The 18,677-nt window shown below is 40.9% G+C and overlaps 3 protein-coding genes across 3 annotated transcripts in view; all 3 read left to right on the top strand.

The window, feature by feature from the left end:
- LOC119030801 (ryanodine receptor 1-like) overlaps positions 1–1,267 on the top strand; it is a 49,623-nt gene extending 48,356 nt beyond the window's left edge. The window contains exons 104-107 of the mRNA XM_037118670.1: positions 33–97; positions 181–281; positions 356–407; positions 537–1,267. Coding sequence (XP_036974565.1) covers positions 33–97; positions 181–281; positions 356–407; positions 537–632 — 314 coding nt within the window. The 3' untranslated portion in view covers positions 633–1,267. The remainder of the gene's footprint in view (positions 1–32; positions 98–180; positions 282–355; positions 408–536) is intronic.
- Positions 1,268–2,251: 984 nt separating this feature from the next.
- On the top strand, positions 2,252–6,864 carry LOC119031571. The gene is made up of 5 exons (XM_037120139.1): positions 2,252–2,294; positions 3,359–3,617; positions 4,756–4,789; positions 5,301–5,469; positions 5,568–6,864. The coding sequence occupies exons 1-5, from the start codon at positions 2,252–2,254 to the stop codon at positions 5,909–5,911; spliced, it is 849 nt and encodes a 282-aa protein (XP_036976034.1). The 3' UTR covers positions 5,912–6,864.
- Positions 6,865–8,062: 1,198 nt separating this feature from the next.
- sms (spermine synthase) lies at positions 8,063–17,014 on the top strand. The gene is made up of 11 exons (XM_037119377.1): positions 8,063–8,229; positions 9,965–10,085; positions 10,877–10,964; positions 11,462–11,526; positions 11,608–11,783; positions 11,913–12,067; positions 12,175–12,264; positions 13,623–13,737; positions 13,853–13,932; positions 14,298–14,413; positions 15,512–17,014. The coding sequence occupies exons 1-11, from the start codon at positions 8,184–8,186 to the stop codon at positions 15,540–15,542; spliced, it is 1,083 nt and encodes a 360-aa protein (XP_036975272.1). The 5' UTR covers positions 8,063–8,183; the 3' UTR covers positions 15,543–17,014.
- Positions 17,015–18,677: the final 1,663 nt, after the last annotated feature.

Genomic DNA, 18,677 nt, shown 5'->3' with positions numbered 1-18,677 from the left:
TTTTAACGCCTCTTATCATGATGTTGCTGCAGGTCTGATCATTGATGCGTTTGGAGAGCTCAGAGACCAACAAGAGCAGGTCAAGGAAGACATGGAGGTACAGAATTAAACTTTTAAGTGGACCGTTATTTCCTATCATATATGGCAGTGTGGTTTTAAACCTCATGTTCCTTTATACAGACAAAATGCTTCATATGTGGCATTGGAAGTGACTACTTTGACACGACACCACATGGCTTTGAGACCCACACTTTAGATGAACACAACCTGGCCAATTACATGTGAGTGTACTTCCTTTGTGACACAGTGCGTGCACATACCAATGAAGAAATATTAACATGCAAATCCTTTTCAGGTTCTTCTTAATGTACCTCATCAACAAAGATGAGACGGAGCACACTGGACAGGTCAGTCTGGATTGTTTTGCTGCAGTTGTTTTATTATCAGGATTCCTTCTGACTGATAACAAAGTCTACTCCTTTCAGTATTTGTGTCCATCCTCCCTCAAGTTCTTGTTCTTACATCCTCTGATTTAGGAGTCGTACGTGTGGAAGATGTACCAGGAGCGTTGCTGGGACTTCTTCCCTGCTGGAGACTGTTTCAGAAAGCAATATGAGGATCAGCTTTCCTAGCTGACAAGTACTTTTATACTTACAGAGCAAAAATGACAGAAATTGAACTAATTCTGTTCATCATTCCTGATCACCTTACACTGGATTTGTCATTTGTCCTTTTCTTGAAAAATGAACAGCAAGAAAATTACAAGAAACTTTTGAAATAAGCCGAGCAATTTTCTACCACATGAAAGCCATCTTTTAGTAGATGGCAAGAAAATGCCAGTAAAGAAAGATGCTTTTAAAAGCAAATGGGATTCACACCAAGTGTTAAGTAGTCATGTACTTAATCATGTTCCGTAAATCAGGAGAAGATAAAACCACTGCTTATGTGAGAATGTAAGAACGTGCCTTTGCAGTAACAGAAATAGCATCTACTAGCACATACAAGACAGAGTGTAATTGCCAGGAAATCAGCTTGTCTATCTTTATATGTAATCAACAGTTTTATTCAAATTCATTATGTATCTCTTTTGTGATTATTGTATCACTATCACTTCAGGATATTTATGTGTCTATGAGTGTTTTTTCTTTTGTTTAGGTTTCTTCAGACACTGTAGCTTAAATTTGAATTTAAGTTATTTTATTTATTGTTTTTCAAGACTGAAAGTCTGTGATGCGGAATAAATTCTGTATGAGAATCTTCCCTGCAATGTGACATTGATTTGATTATGTACTCATTATACCATCATCTTTAACCGCATTCCACCGCAGGGACTTTCCCAAGGGACCAGGAAGATTTGGAGGAAATCAGCGTGATTCCTCTACAGGGTCTAAATTTAAGTTCTGGGGACAGCATTCTATTCCACAAACAGTCGCTGCTCAGAAATCAGCATGGAGTTACAGAGGAAGAAGAGAGCATGCCACACATTTACCAACAACAAAGTCCTGTCATTGCTGTTGCACAGCTGAGGTGGAAAAGTAGATGACAACAAGCTGATGGAACCTTCTAGTTACTGGGTCTAAAAGTTCTGATGACTTTGGCCAGGACACACAGGTTATGTTTGTGATATGTCATACTATGACTACATTGACACTTATAATCCTGATCTGCAGACTTTACAATGTAACCTATTCTCTCTTTCAGATAAGTTATGTAAAGGTTTGTGTTGATAGGACCCGATGTAGTAGTCTGACAGCATAAATGCTGCCTTAGTGCAAAGGGTTATACATGGAATGACACCTAATTGCAAAAGACAGGACTCAACAAGCCCTGTTTGTCTACTCACAACAGCTGTGGAGCCGTTGATAGGTAAATTACAACAGCAAACGGCTTGGGGGCTTCTGTCAGAATGAGCCTGAGAGTTTTAGTGAAACTGATTTAAAATGACTTATAATTCTGTCCATTTAAAACTGAATTGATATTCAAGGAGAAAAAAAAACCCAAACAGTTGCATTACTGAAAAGTCATTTTAAAAAGTTCCTGTGCACACACTGCAGCAGTTTGCGTGTCACATCATCATCACGGCCCATTTTCATACAAAGCTGTTGAACTGTGGCCTGGTGGAACATCCCGGCTGAATGCGGATTAAAGCTGAGGCATTAAAACTCACATTGAGCCTCATGTGCTCTTCGCCCACCCTGTCGTCAAACATTTCCCACCGAGCCTGTTCGACCGGGACGCATCGGCCGTCGACATGAACGCCTCGGGGATCCACCATGGGACGCTCAGGATGTATGGTGAGCTCATCGTATTCTGTACTTAACGTTTTGCCAGTGTTTTGTGATCGCCTCTCTTATAACTAGTATCTGTGTGATAGCTGAGTTGTGCAGCTCTCAGTGGGTGTTATTGTAATTTTCAAATCCCACGTCTGATCATTCAGGCCATTATAAATGATCGAGCTTCAATCATTTCAACATTGTCGAACTTTATTTGGATTTCTGCATCATGGAGGTGTGATGAGGTCAGATAACTGTTCAGTGGGATGATGGATGTGTTTTGTGTGTCGGTCTTTGGCCAAACTCATAAGAGCTTTGTTCCTGAATTATGATGTTGAGACTAGAGATAACACTGCTTTTAAGAGCAAGTAGGTTATGAAACAGTTTGGAACACCAGGGTTAAAAAACATAATCTCAAGCTGTAGCTGAAAATACACTGAAGAGATGAATATACCAGAATAAATGTTAGTTGTTCTATATTTTGTCATTGGAAAAATGTCACTTCAAAAACAAGATAATGTAAGAAGAAGAAGAAAAAATAACAAGGGGTTATTGCTTGTCTGAGTAATATATGTATAGATATATTTAGATATATAGATATAGATATGCCAAGTCCCTAAATCTCTAAAATGCTACCTTTTCAAAATGATTCTTTTTGCGTTAAGTGTAATGACACATTTTGAATTAAATCAATGGATTAGGTAATATCCTTCGTTTTGTCTAGTGTTCACCATTCCTTGGTGTTGTACTTCTTTAATAAAAAAATTGTTCCCATGTGTTTAACTTCATGTATAAAAGAATGATAAGATCCAGATGTGGACGCTGGTAAACATGTTCTGATTGGTCAAACCCCCACATCCCCAGCCCCTTGATCCTCCAACCATGTGACCGCCTCTAATCTGTGCGGATGACAGAATGACTGTGTTCGTGCTTTAATCCAACGGTACACTGCTCCACCAATCATGACCGCTGTCACCACGCTTAATATTGTCAATAAGCCTCTGGTAGTGGGATATGATTAGGAATGTTTCTGACGGCATCACTCCTTTTTTTTTTTTTTTTTTTTTTTTTTTTTTTAACCCCAGGTGGATTTATTTTCAAACAGTGGAAAAAGAGGTTTCTGCTCCTAACAGCTGAGGGCAGTCTCCTTGTGTGCCATGATGCCTCGTCTCCCCCTGACCAGCTGGTGCTGTTGCAGACCCACTGTGAGGCAATTGTGGAAGGCAAAGAGATCCTAGATTTGCCCAAGTTGCCCTCCGGTGGATGCAGGGATTGCTGCTTCGCACTGATCCTCACCCAGAATAAATACCTGCTGCTGCTGGCTGAAACCTCCGCAGACTGCAGGTCACTGTGCACATTTTACTATTCCTCCGCCTTGTTCCAGTAGAATGATTTACAGTCCACATCTTTGAGTCAACTAAAGTTCAACTGAGGGGCTAAACCACCATTTTGGGAAATGCACTTTTTCACAATTTTGCCAAGAGTTAGATGAGAATGTTTTTACACTGACATATCTGGAAGTCTGGACACTGAGGGGAACATCTTAGACTGAAGACACCAGACCAGGAAGTCTGAGACAAAAAACAGTCCTACGCATAATCCCCTCAAAACCACAACTTTTCTGTTTTTAAACACAGCAGATGTAAAATGTTTTTTTTTTTGTTTTTTTTTCACCTTTTCTAGGGGAGGCTAGCTGCCTCCACCAGTTTCCACTCTCTATGCACAATCTATGCCAAGATTTCAACTTAAGTTAGCATGCTAACCGGGTAGCTAACCAGCTGATCTGGTCGCCTAACACCACTCTGAGATCCCAGTCCAGACTGGTAGCTGCACAGCTAACTAAGCTATTACTAAGCAGCAGTTAGCAGACACCGTGTTGATATCAGTTATGGGATGTAACTAAGTACATTTACTCAGATATTGCAGTTTTTAGGTACCTCTTCTTTAGTATTTCAGTTTTCTGTAATACTTGTAGTTGTGCTTTTACTCCAGTCATTAGACGACTTTGGTTACTTATTACTCTGCAGATTACATGCTGCATCACAGCTAATGTAGAAAATGCTCCATACTGAGTAATGGACCGGAGCGATGAACCCATAGTGTACATTATATACGTCCATGTAAATATGTGTATAATTTGACTTTAACTTATACTTTTAATACTTTAATATGAGACACTTTTAGACTTATTTGTTTGAGGTATGAATTCAGCAGGAGGCCAAGTCTTACGTTTTGCACTTTCAGTGTTTCTCATGTTGCTCAGAGCTCGTCTACCTGCCAGCTCCTCACCTTCCATCCCTGTGGGGCAGCAGTGTTAAGGATCAGAGAGCCTGTTATTAATACTGACCACCTGCTTCTGTGTAGTCTGCACATTCCATTCCTGTAACCTACCACTTAGCTCAGTGTATGCACTTAAAGTGATGTATAGATGGATGTTTGGATTAGTAATAACAGAACTTTTTTTTGTTTTATTCCTTTTTAGTCAGTGGCTGAATGTGCTGAAAAAAGTGAAACAGGTGAGTAAATAAGACAAGTTACTTGTTTATTCAGATTGTATATTTGGATTGTGTCCACAGCGGTGCAACACACCTGCTCAACTGTACAGAGGTGAGTTTTAGCTAAATGCTAACGTCAGCATTACAACACGCTCACAGTGACAATGCATGTGTGCTGATGTTAAGCAGTTATTATGTTTTCCATGTCCACCAAGGTGGAGTGTGTTGGTTAGTCTAACTTGCTAATTAGCCCAGCACAAGTACAGCTGAGGCTGATGGGAATGTAATTAGTTAGCATACTGTAGGGCCATAGCTAACTGAACCATGAGCAAGTTATCTGACAGGGGCCAGTTAAAGCCAAGGAGAGCTAGCAAAGAGCAGCAGTTGTTGGTTACCCTGTAAACCAAGGCTAGCTTTAAGTTCTGGCCTTATTCCACAAAGTACATCTTTAATCAATCACGGAATGATTTCTTTGTAATTCTTGATGGACCAATACTTTTCATAAAGAGAATTCTTCTTTCATTTCCTACAGAGTCTCTCATCACCCCTCAGTCCTTGTAAGCGACATTATGTGCCACCGCCGCGCATTACTCTCAAAGATCTGGTGCCGGAGCAAATCCTGGAAAAAGATCCACCAACTCCACCAGTAAGCGACACAGAGGTTCCCTCCCCGGGGCCTTGTGCGTCTCCAAGGGAAAGAGGTGAGTTCAGGGCGTGAGCTTGTTTGTCTGCGATCAGTCTCTTTTTCATCAGGTTTTTCGGTTTGACTCTTTTGACTTAATAACGTGTCGTCCAACAGGCAGGAATTCTCCCCGCTCAAAGTGCTATAAAGGAGGGGCACATTCAGTAGGCTGCCTGCGCCACGGCACTATCAGCAATGCACAAGCAGTGAAGGCAGTTTATCTGCTGATGGGAGGGGCGGCGGCTTCCTCTGCTATGGGTTACTTAGGGACATGCTCGCTCTCCAATCTGGAAGCCAAGGCTCCTGACATGCCACTCAACACGGATTTCTCCCACATGGGACCAGCGGGAGCGTTCCACGCCACCGGACCCGCACTCGACTCCCCTCACTACAACAGCTTCGACTTTGAAGTGGGAGACTCTGATTTTGATGCTTTTGATTGTGGGGGATTTACTTTTTAATGATGTGTTGAGTGGGGGGGCTGTGGATATGGACAGCTTTAACGATGCTGAAAATTAACTTGATATTTCAGCATGGTTTGTCAAAATGTGAGAAACTTTATGAAGGTCTGCAAATAGAGTTGATTCTTAAGGGGAAAATGTTGCTATGAAATAACTGCAGTATCATGATCCCCTTTTAGGTCAGTGTAGCCAACTTGTTAGCAGACAGCCTGTTTCGACATCAAGCAGTTAATGAGCAACACAATCATTCATTTGGAGTTTATGTTTGTGGCGACGTGTCCGATATCCATTGTGTTTTAGCTCCGTGTTTGGTCTTCACCAACTCCTAAGCTGCTACACGCTCCACTGTGTTCACCAGCTAGTCGCTAACTTTGTGTGTGTGTGTGTGCCGTTCGGTGGTGTGTGCTACAGTGTCACCATGACTAGGCCTTGACTCTTTAGTTAAGTACGTTGAAGTGAAACGTTGTCGACGTGATTCATGAATTCTTTCATAAGTACTGTTACACCTGTGTTGTGACATGGAAACTGTGATGACTTGTGCATATCACTCACCCCTTGTATGTGCATTATTTCTCACAATAATTATTATCATCTATCAGTGACTGTGACTGTGATGGGCATTTGCAGGAATGCATAATATGCCATGTACTGTATGTGTTTTAAATGTGCTACAAGTCAGGAATGAACCACATGTGTGGCTAACCGAGCTAATGACACGAAAGTTTGCAACTTTACACACTGTTCTACACGATGCGTCAGATTTTTTTATTTAGTTACAGTCACGGACGCTGGCTTCGGATCAAAATAACTTATTGTCACTTCTCAGTGTCATCCACTTTTGTGCATGTCCTGTGTTTCTTTTAATATGCAGCTGTTGTTGTGCTTTACATCTATGTTAAGAAGGTTAAGGTTAAAAGATAACTTAAATGTCTATTCTAGCCCGTTTCACTGAATAAAACTGAGATATGAATTTTCTTGCTTTTCTTCGTTCTTTATCATATATCAATGCAATCATAAATCTGTTATGAACAACCACGATCTGTCCTCTTGCGTGACTACAGCGTGGTAAGGTAGTGAATGCAACCTGAATAACTTCCTGAAACTGTCATGAAACAGCCACACGTCTGCAAGAGGAAATAGGTTGCTGAGCTGCACGAGTGAACAGATCACTGCAAGACAGATAACTTAGCTGCTTATACACTCAGTTACATCTATGTTGCTGCACAATTAATATACCACATGCTCAGTTCTAGTGATTTCTCAGTCCATGTGAGTGACATTATGTGCCACTACCACACATTATTCTTTTTTAATTGATTTGACTAATCCTGTTCATCCGGTTTTTGGTTTGACTGTTGACTCCCTTGACTCAAAAACGTGTCGTCCAACAGGCAAGTATCGCAATTAACACCTGATCTCACCTAGCCCTGGCAACCCACACGAAGGTCGGTTGAGTCAACGACCCACAAGTAACCCTAACGGCTCTGAAACACAGAGCTCACTCCCACACTTAGTGTAAAAGCTTGCAAGTTGGATAAAAGTTGAAACAATTCCAACTGCCTACAATACAGCACTTGGGATTCAACAACACTTCACCTGCTTTCCATGCAATGTAATTCCATGGAGGGTCACTGGTGAGACAACTGGCTATGACATGCACACACATAAGCTGGACCATGAGTTAAATTAACCAGTTTGAATGTGATTTAAAGGTGAGTCCTCCTCACAAAAAAAAAAAAAAAAAAAAAAAAAAAAAAAAATCTGATTTCCATTAAACTCCACATAGCAGGCACCAGCAATTTTAATTCTCAAGCATTGTGCATCTCCATAAAACACAATGAAACAATGAATTTTTCTTACTTTTAGATTCTGATCTCCAAGTTCAAGATGAATGTGAAACAGAAGATGCTCGTTCTTTAAACCTACAGTGTACCAAATAACTACGACCAATGAGTGACTTTTGTGTCTCATCCTTAAGATTTGATTAACTAAGTGTTTATAAAACCAAGAATGTACTTGCTGATAAAGGATCAATGTATTTTTACTTTTATCTGAACTGGCAGTCTCCTTCGTCATGTGCGGCGGAGGATTTCTCTCTCACCTCGTGTTGTGACTCTCTGCTCCCTCGCTGCATCCCCCGACTAGCCACGCCTGGTGCGGTGAGTATAGTGGGTGGTGGTAGCAGCAGTGGTAGCAGGGCCCTCCCTCTGTCTCTGCAGATAAATACTCGCAGCCTGCCTATTCCAGGCATGGATGACGGTTGCACCCAGACATGGCACTGCGACATTATACTCTCGACTTCAACCTCTCTACGGCAGGTAAGAGCGGCTGAATAACGGTGAGCGCGGTCAGGTTAGAGCCACTGCATCAGGGCTGCATGCTAGCTAACTTAGCTGGCTAGCCTGCTAATATCAACCTGCTAGTCTGTCAGTCTGCCCTTCAGAACACTAATGCTATATTGATTAGGGTGAACCATGGCTAATAATGACAACTGTTTATAATATATTTGGACAAGCTGGGTCTCAAAACTTAAAGTTTTTGTTGGTAAATATTTTGTTTTGATGCCACTTGCATGGTCGTGTGAGGTTAGACGTTAGACTTTTTTTTTTTTTTTTTTAACTTGTCCCACCGCTCTGCGGCTCGGTACGCCTCCGGCTAACAATGTGAATAGAGTATGTTCAATCCAGCGCGGTCGCACAGGAAGTGGCAACCTTTCGGCCATTTTTGTAGTTTTTAAGTGTCAAAACCTTGACTCGTGTTGAAGTTGAGATGGCACACTGTGGAATTATTCCAGTACAAGTTAAAGTCCTGCATTTTCACATGAGTTTAGTAAAAGCAGGTATGCTTTTTTTGTATTCAAATGTAGTGAATGATCCCTGATAGTGTAGTAAACTATTATGCAACATATGTATATGTTATTATATGATATTATATTATTTCTGTTATGTTTTATTAATGTGGTGTCACTGATACAGTAATGTGGAGTAGAGGTTGTCTGACCAGTATGGATTATTAAAAATCAAGGAGACTGAAAGCTGATATTTGAGACTGATATTTTTGTCAAAATGTCCAAGCAACCAGTGATGGAATTACCAAATACACTTTACTCAGGTAAAGTTAAGAGCATGGGTGGAGTAACTTTATGCAACTCAAATACTGATCTGATTTACTTTACTTGAGTATTTCCATTTGCTGCAGCTTTATACTTCCTCTCCACTATATTTATTTGATAACTTTGCAGATTCATGATTAGTCAGTGTTTGTTGGCTACTGTATGTGACGTGTTACCAATCAGATAGCCATTTTTAAATTAGATTATTTTGGGGCAATCAGTAAACACCTAATATGGAAGTATTTCTTCTTCTTCTTCTCCCTTCTTCCTTATCGATGTTGCAACAATATTAAAGGGTGACAGCTGGTACTTTCACAACACACACATACAGTGACTTGTCTGCTAAAAAATCATCAGTAATGTGGATGTGATGACTATCTAGGTACAGACACGTATTGTAACAAGTAGTACAGCCTGGAAAGTTGAGAAAATGACATCACTTTACTATAATTCAGTCTTTAATATCATTGAACGACAGCAGTTATGCAGTATCATGATATAGTGACATCCAAAATCTAAAACGATGTATAGTCCTGTATCATGGCAATATCAAATAATGTATATATTGCTCAGCCCTATATTATACATATAATCATACATATATTTTGTAAGGCAGTGCAGTGGTGCTGGTGTATAGGAACCAAGTTCAATCAAGTGCTGCACTGAAAAGCAGAGCAGAATTGTATACAAGTATTTCTGTTTATTGCTCTGTTTTATTTTTTGTTACAAGATGGATATAACTAGTTGTTACATTGCAGATCAAGATGTAATGCTATAATGAGAACATGATAACAGCATAATAGATCCCACTTACATTGTCATGTTGCTGTTATCATACAAGGATCTGAGAACATATTTCACCACTGCTGCAGAGAAAGTATGCAGGACGCAGATTGCTGTATTCTTTTCATCGTTACATCCTCTGTCATTTCTTTTCCCAGCTGACCCTGCTAAGACCGTTCCCGATCTACTGTCCATATTTAATGAGCAGGAAATGACAGAGACTGTCCATGACACAAATGGGCATGGATACCTTGCGACTCTCGTTGGCAAGAATGGGCGGTAAGAACATCATTTTTGTTCGTCAGGTATTTGAAGCATCGCAATTTTATGTAGGGCTATGCCCGACTGAAACAGGGCTACGCCCAACTGAAGCATGTATTGGCCCCAGAAAACAAGCTACAGCTAACACGTCTCACCTCAATCCTTTAACATGTGGGAGAATTTCATTCAGAGATCAAACTGGAAGATACTTACTGCATATAGTATGTTCATCTTTATCTATATTTTTTGATTATATTTTTTATTCAAATTGTTATTTTATTCTTTCCATTATCTCCATTGTCTCTATTTTTTGAGACTTACTCTTGTGCTGCTAGTTATTTCCCTCTGTACTGCTCTGTTACCTGAAAATCTCTCCCAAGGGGGCTCAAAAAAGGAAAATCTTATCTTATTTTATCATTACAATGTGTTGTTTTGTCAGCTCTGCTTATTGGAAATGGGTTGTCAGGGCAGGGCGACAGCTCTGCGAGCGTTACCGCAAGACTGCACCAACCTGTTTACTTACGGCCACGCAAAGCTGTGATAAACGAAGGTTACAGATACATAGAATGTGTTTAAGTTAGCAGCAGTCACTTAAAATGAATGAGATAAATGTCGACATGTTAAAAACTACTGCTGCTATGGTAATGGATGTATTGAAGCTTTCCGCTGTGAAAACCTAACCTTAAACCGTCAGAGCAACAGGGTGTGATATTGTTTTTTTTGGGTGGAGTATCAATTTGGTGTAATAAATGTGGTTCACTTTAATTGCTTTGAGCTCATCCATTTGTCTTTTCCACTTCATTTCTCAGGCTTGCTATTCTGCGTGTGCACTCCCATGGTTTGGTGACCATTGATCTGCAGTGTTACGAAGAGGATAACATTGCACAACTAGACAATGTAGGTTGTTTAAAAAAAAACTAGATACAGAATACTTAATCCAGTTACACGCAGGAAGTCTCACGCAGGTCATGTGATGCTGCTAAGTTTATAGCTCATCAGTTCTGTTATCAGTCATAAAGTGTAGTTTTACAACATTGTAGTTGTGCACACTCTAAACCACCTTGGAAATGGACTTTATAAAGATCTGTGCCCAAACAATATTGTGCACATAAGAGGAGGAAGAGTGTTCAGCGCCTTCCATGGTTGTTTACATGCCTCTTGCGCCCAAACACGCCCTTTCCCACACAGCATTTTTGACAGTCCTCTAGAAATACCCCTCTGACTCTCATAGCTGTGGATCACCAGTAGATACACACAGACCATGGTGAAGCAGCATGACTGCTGCACTGTTCATGTGTTTTTGTGTGAGATGGCTGCACTATAAAGTATCCCTCTATTTGATTGAAATGTTCCTTCGTGCAGTTTTTCATGGCGTTTCCATTGTGTGTCCACAGCTTTTAAATGCACTGGAAAAGGAGCTGAAGGTTCTCTTAAATGGCAATATTACGAGAGTTAAAAGGTCAGTATCTGGAGATTTCGCCCCATTTCATGCATGTTGCAGTAACATTGAGTAATTGTGTTGTTCGCCATTCACCCAAAGGCTCCCAGCCCTCGTACGAGGAGCGAAGATTGACCGATACCTGCCCACAACTGACAAAAGAATGATTGAGTACGACATTGACCAGGTGGTGTATGAAGAAGATTCTGAATACCAAAACATAAAAATATTGCACTCGCAACAGTTTGGAAATATCCTCGTACTCAATGACGACATCAGTAAGTGTATACAACTATACAGTACACAGCATGTTTGTCAGTTTGATGGTGATTATTGTGCTGGTACTGTTGACAGTATCAGAACTGGTCAGTGATTTCAGTGTGTTAAATCATTCCTTTACCCTGCAGACCTGGCAGAGAGCGATTTTGCCTACACCCAAGCCATCATCGGTAGCGGAAAAGAGAATTATGCTGGAAAAGAGGTGCTGATATTAGGAGGAGGCGACGGAGGCATCCTTGCCGAGCTGGTCAAACAAAAGCCAAAGATGATCACCATGTTGGAGATATCCTTTATGGGTTCTGTTCAATGTAGTGTTCTCTCACCACATTTTACTAATGCCTATAACTGTACATCTGCACCTTATAGATCATTCCTTAACAGTTTTTGTACATTGACCAGAAGGTGATAGATGGGTGCAAAACACACATGAGACGAACTTGCGGCAATATCCTTGATAACCTGAAGGGAGACTGTTACCAAGTGAGTACTGTTACTGCCAGAATGTCTTCGCTCCTTCCTCACTGAGCCTCATGTTGCTGATCCTGGGGTCCTGTCGGGTTTTCTTGTAAACAAATCAATTTCAAGTCTCGTTAACTCACCAGACGGCATTGTGTGTATTCTCGAGGGCTAACAAACATGTTTATTGCATTTCCTTCCTCATGGAGCACTTGCAAACCAATTTATTTGAAGAACTTTAAACCCGCGTATCGTAGCTTTTTATTTACTTTGGTGTGGAGTGAGGTGTGAGATGGCTGCAAAGTCATCACAACAAACTTTGTGTAGTTACTTGTCATTTCTGGCTCGTCGTGCGCATGCAGTGCTCTCTTACAGTGCAGCATAACTGACAAACGCTTTTCAAGATATGATCATCAGCCAGTTTTGACTTTGCAGAACAGAGCACTTGAGCACATTTCTTCCACATCAATTTCGTCCTGCTACACATTTGCAACTAAGAGGACTTGAAACAGAAAGAACTGGTTCCTGAAGCATTCACAAACAGAGAGGTCGATGAGTTCTTACTGGACCGGTTTGGGACAACTTACAGCCAGATGTTTGAAGATGCCGTTGGCAACATCGGTGAATACACAGACCCTGTCAGAGGCTAAATGAGTAAGTGACTTTGTTCAAGCCTCGGTCTGCAACTTGCTCACAGAAGCTCTGGGTCACAAACTTCTGCCTTCAAATCAGGGGATCCCAACGCCTACAAAGCAGCTGGATATGACCTCTGGAAGTCTGTCAGAAATGCCAAGATGGACCTCATTGTTGAAGTGGAGTCCAGTTGCTACAGCTCTGTCCCCCAAGAGGCATGTGGAATGGATAATGTTGCATCACTAAACAAAGAAAGGGGGACATAATTCTGTCTACCGCATCACCTGGACGAGTACAATGCCTTTTTATCCCCCATCAGTGCAGACAGCACAGTGCCCACCAGGAATCCACATGTGGGCTGGGAAGTTGCAATGCTGACCATCTGACGTGAGACTGTCCATCAAGAGGGTCAACCTTAGCAAGGCACTCCAACCAGATGGCATCCCAGGCCGGGCTCATCTGCTCCTCCCTTCGCATCACTATAGACCCTCCTCATCTTGCACATAAACCAAACGTGGCCATGGGTGACACCATTGCCTTAGTGACACACACTAACTTTTTATTAATAGAGTGCAGAAAAAGGTGCTTGAAATGATTTATAATTATTAAATTCCCAGTTATGTTTACTGTTTCAGTGCACAGTCTCATCTGGGACAGCAAGGGTGATTGTTGAACTGTAAATTATTCAGCCTCTGCCAAGAAACTTGAATGGAAAGTTGAGTGGATTCTCCTTGTCACGTGCTTTACAGATACTAGTTGAGGACTGTGTCCCTGTGCTGAAGAAGTATGTCCAGGAAGGAAGGATGTTTGACTACGTTATTAATGACCTCACTGCAGTCCCGATATCCACGGAGCCAGAAGAAGGTTTCTGTAGTTTTTATATCATATATTTATGTATATATTGTGTGCTGTGTCACATAAATTCGATCACAGAGATGTCATTGTTTAACTTTTGTCTGGATCTTACCGTTGGTTGTAGACTCTACGTGGGATTTCCTGCGTCTCATCTTAGATCTGTCGATAAAAGTCCTGCATCCCTCTGGGAAATATTTCACACAGGTGAGTCTTTTAGTAATCTTTTAGTAAATGATGAGTGTGGTAAATGCAAATGTTTTAATTTAACAGAGATGATTATAGGTCAGATGGATGTACTTTTAATGGTTTTTCCACCTTGACTAACTTACAAATCAAATGTCAGTTGTCAATATTGACTATGATTGTTGAATTTAGTTGGAATGTGTCCAACAGGAATGTTTATGGAGTATAAAATCACCAAACGGGGAGAAGTCATTACTCATTTTGTTGTGGCTAAAAGAAACAACACACCACTTCTACTCTCAGCCCTGTAGTTATGGTTGAATAAACCATTCGCTACAGTTTGAGCATCTCATGACATAAATTTATTTCCTGTTATTGGTCGTCAGGGTAACAGCGCGAACATGACAGAAGCACTGAGTCTGTATGAGGAACAGCTGGGAAAACTCTCATGTCTGGTGGACTTCTCCAAAGAGGTGGTGTGTGTGCCCTCCTACCTGGAGCTGTATCCTTTTTATCAGAGGTTGTTCATATATTGTAATGCATAAAGGTGGCCCAGTACATACCCCATGTACTATTTTAATACCCTAGAAGATAATGATTAAATGTCGTATTACTGTAAGATCTTATTTTGCCCTTTTTCTCTTGTTAATAACAACAGCGTACTCAGCCATGTTGATAGCTGTGATCTGTTGGCTGTCTGATCATCTGAAGGGTCGGTTGTTCCCACCCTGACGAGCTTTGTTGTAGTGATGTAACCACTGGAGCTTTTCCATATTTATGTGCTCCCTTGGTGTGACCCTGGTACATCAGCCCAGCTCAACTGGGATTTGCATTTCCACTGCAACAAGGTGTGCCTTTTACTGATGACGCGCTAGTCGAGTAGTGATCAAAGCGACTGTAAATGCTCTTCATCCCTGCGGTATTATTGAAGAATCTGCACTAAAACAAGTCCACTAATTTTTTTTTTAATTTCCAAAAATTTGGGGCTAAAAAGTTATATTTTAGTTATTTGAAAGCTTTTAATTTGAAGCATCAAAATCAGAAAATACTTGGTTTTACTCACAGTTAACACAGTAACAGTAACACAACTCCAGTACAAACAGGGATGCAGGAGAGAAACAACATTTCAAACTGCAGAGATTCTGTTACAAAAGCACTGAGAGCTGAACACAAGCAGACTTTTAAAAGCACCTGTCTCTCTGGTCTCCTTCACAAACATGAGGCACATTTGTGTGGCTAGATGTCACAACAGTCTCACTCTGATGCGGGATGGGTGCACTTTGGCCCAACTCTGGAGATGGTCCATATTAGGTGTGGCACGACTCAACTGGCCACTTCAAGTGGTTATGGAAAATCAGAATCAGTGGGGCATGGTTTGGCTCGGTGCAGCCAAAAGTGCCAGTGGAAAAGCCCCATATGTCACAAATCAGCAATAACTTTGGCCAATAGCTGAATGTTATTATAACCAATAGAAAAAAAACAGACCCAAGTTGCAATAAAACTGCTATTAAACTCAAGATGTATGTTTTTCACACATTCTTATATATGTTTGAATGCCCTCAAAAGTTGTTTTGTGAAATCCTTAATTGCACATTGTCAGATGGGTTTTCTACACCGTGTGGAAGAAGTAAAGACCACCAGTCTCTCTGCTTGAGTCCCCAGCGGCTGGAATGTTAACGCTTCTGCCCTTCTCTGCTGTAGGCCCAAGGGGTGTGTTCAGACTGAATGTGACAAGAAAATTAGAGGCAACACAAAGCTTGGTTAGATGCATTGTTGTGGCGCCTTGAAAAGGGAGTGGATCGGGAGAAATATTACAAAACAATTCGCAATTTTACTTGTACTTCATACTTCAACAGGGAAATCTCCCTCACAAGGCAGTCTGTGCTTGTTGTTATTGAGCTTCAGCTAACTGACTGACTACACGCAACGGTACTTTAATTGGGTGTTTTGGTTCACAAGCCATGGACTTAAAAAAAAACACTCCAGCTGTCTGGGTTTGTGTTCCTGGGAGATGTAAATGTCCCGGACAAATTGGAGGAATTCCAGTCCAGAGTTATGTGTTTACTGAGCTTAAAAAACGCTTTCAAGTAGACCGCTGATGCTGTGCATCAACAACCCAATGTCAGTGTTTGACGACCTGGCAGTGATACTCAACAGCCTCCACCTTCAATGCAATTCAAAACTGTGCTTAGTGGGAATTATTTTATGACCAGGGAGATTTAAATAAGTCAGACTTCAACAGATTTTCCCAGTAAAATAAATGTAATTACCAGAGATCCTGGTGGTCAAGTTTCTCTGAATAAATCAAGATGAAAATGGACTTTGTGCTCAGTCTGAACACACCCTCAGGGGCACAATAATGATTTTATGATCCCCACTCTATGAACCCCATCCAACTCTTATCCTCCTATCCTCTTCCTGTTTTAGTTGTGTTTTACCATGTTTTGCTCAACTTATCAGTTGTATCTGGTTTGTGTTGATTTCGAATGTCCATTTGCATGTACTCTGAAGGAACTGTTAGATGTTTGAACAGTGAATTGATACACTGATGTTGTGTAACTCCTCTTACAAAAGGCGTGTGTCCTCTTGTTTCCTTTTTAGGTTGTTTTTCTTTACTTTTGAGTTATGAGCTCAAATGGTGTGATAGGGCAATCTATAGGCTCAGCACAGCTGAATTGAGTTGCTTTTAAGCTCTGTATTTTTTGTTACTCCCTCTCAAATGTGACTTGATTTTTTCAGGTTGTATCGAGACAATGTGATCCTGTCCAGTAAGACCAACGTGTTTGAGTCCAAATGTGTTTTTAAAAGGGAAACGATTCCACCACTTTAATGCCACCTCTGTGCTTGTGCTGTTTATATGGCATGTTTTATTAGCACCTTTGTTTTCTCCTGATATATTTTAAGTTTTTTAAGACTATTAGGTGCATGTAAAGGACAGTGAATGTAGCTTGCATATAAAGTACACAGCACGTCTATGCGTGATGGACCCTGTGGGACTGAGTTACATTTATTTATTCAATATAATTTCACCAAATGCTGTTATGTCCCACATGAGATCATTTTTGTGACCATCTGCAATTAAACTGTTCTTGGGGGGAAAATGTCTAGACTTTTTTTTTTTTTAAATCAGAATAAATACATTTAATTAATAAACGAAACCAAGGAAACCTTTGGGGTATTTTGAGAAAGCATGGTTTGCACGAACAGTGTGCAGAAATAGCAGGGTATAGCATGTGCTGTTGATTGCTGTGCACAGCTGTGTTATGAATCACGCATTTTAAATCCAATGTGTTCTGCAAATGTGCAGTAACACTGACTTAATTAGATAAGACTGTCCCTTTTCAAGCAAAAAAAAAAAAAAAGCTAGGAGGAAATTAGTTCCTGCATGTGGAAAGTTTTCCTGCTTCTCTTTGTTCTTTGGTGATATTAAAGTAAAAGTCACGAAAACCAGCAATCTTGAGGACGTGCCCTGAGGCTCTGAGAACTTTTCTTAGGCCAAATAAATAATCTGCGGATTAAACAATAATAAAAGTAATCTTTGCAGCTTTAAATCAGTGTACTTCACCCTCAGCTATTTGTCTAAGGTAATGACTTCATACCTCTCACTATCAACTCGCGTTTGAAGCGCCCTTACCCAACATTCACCTCAGTGCAAGGTGTTTGGTTTGGATGCAGACACCTTACACACCCACACCCCTGGTGCACCCTCACAGGTGTTCTCACGTATTTTAACTGATTAGACATCCTCTCGGGTGTGTAGGCAGGCAAGTATAGACTGTGTTTGATTGGCATCTCGTTTCAGGACGAATGGGCCTTTGCCACAGAGGGTATTTTGACATGTCACAGCAGGAAAAGCACACGTAAATAATCAAATGAATCCTGCCTTTGTTTCAGTGTTCTGTATTGTACATCTAAGCCCATTATCACACATTTGTGGTTTGGACTTAAGCAGAACAGAGACTTAATTACTGACTGTGCTCTGCCTACAGCTAAAAGTAAACATGTCTGTTTTGAAAATGGACTGTGGCACCTAATCGATGTTTGTCCGGCCACAACTTCATTTAATTCCCAGCATAGCTTTACCTACATTTGACTTTAGCAGAGGGCTAATTAGCTAGAATGATTTAAAACAGCCGTCAGGGTCTTAATTTAAGATTAAATGTGGATGTAGTCTCTGTGTTCATCAGTGGGGATTCATTTCCCTGAGCGTTGCTGCTCGGCTGTCTTAAGAGCTGTGTCAATCTGAGCCTTTTTTCCGTTCAACGATAGAACCACATGTGACTGAATTATGCAAAACCTTGCTTAAAACACTGTATTTGCATGACACATTACAGTGCCGGGCACAGTTCTCCTCTGGGTTCACAGACCAAACACGTCTCACAAGAGCTACTTACCCCGACACAACAGCTAGTAAAGACTGAAGACTTTTGCTGTTCCATTCACTTGTCAGCTAATATTGAAGTCTTCACTTTTCCAGCACACACGTGATAGATAGGATTCCTCTGATTTCCTAATTAATGTCAACCTCAGCTGCTGTTTAATTTTTGTGTGTGTGTGTGTGAGAGGCAAAATGTTCTTTAAATATGTTGGTTCCCTAATTAATAAATACAACACAGTCTGAGCATGGCCAGCAGAGTGACACTGTGCAGGAAGCCGGACAATTGAGGGAACTGGGGATCCTGAGTACCATTTTGCATCTAAACAATACAAATCATGTTTTTAAGTTCCAGTTCCCCTTCATGGGGAAAAGCTTGGTCACCCCTGCA

Source organism: Acanthopagrus latus, chromosome 13 (genome assembly GCF_904848185.1).
Source record: "Acanthopagrus latus isolate v.2019 chromosome 13, fAcaLat1.1, whole genome shotgun sequence".
Taxonomy (NCBI): Eukaryota; Metazoa; Chordata; class Actinopteri; order Spariformes; family Sparidae; genus Acanthopagrus; species Acanthopagrus latus.
This window is presented reverse-complemented; position numbering and strand designations above follow the sequence as displayed.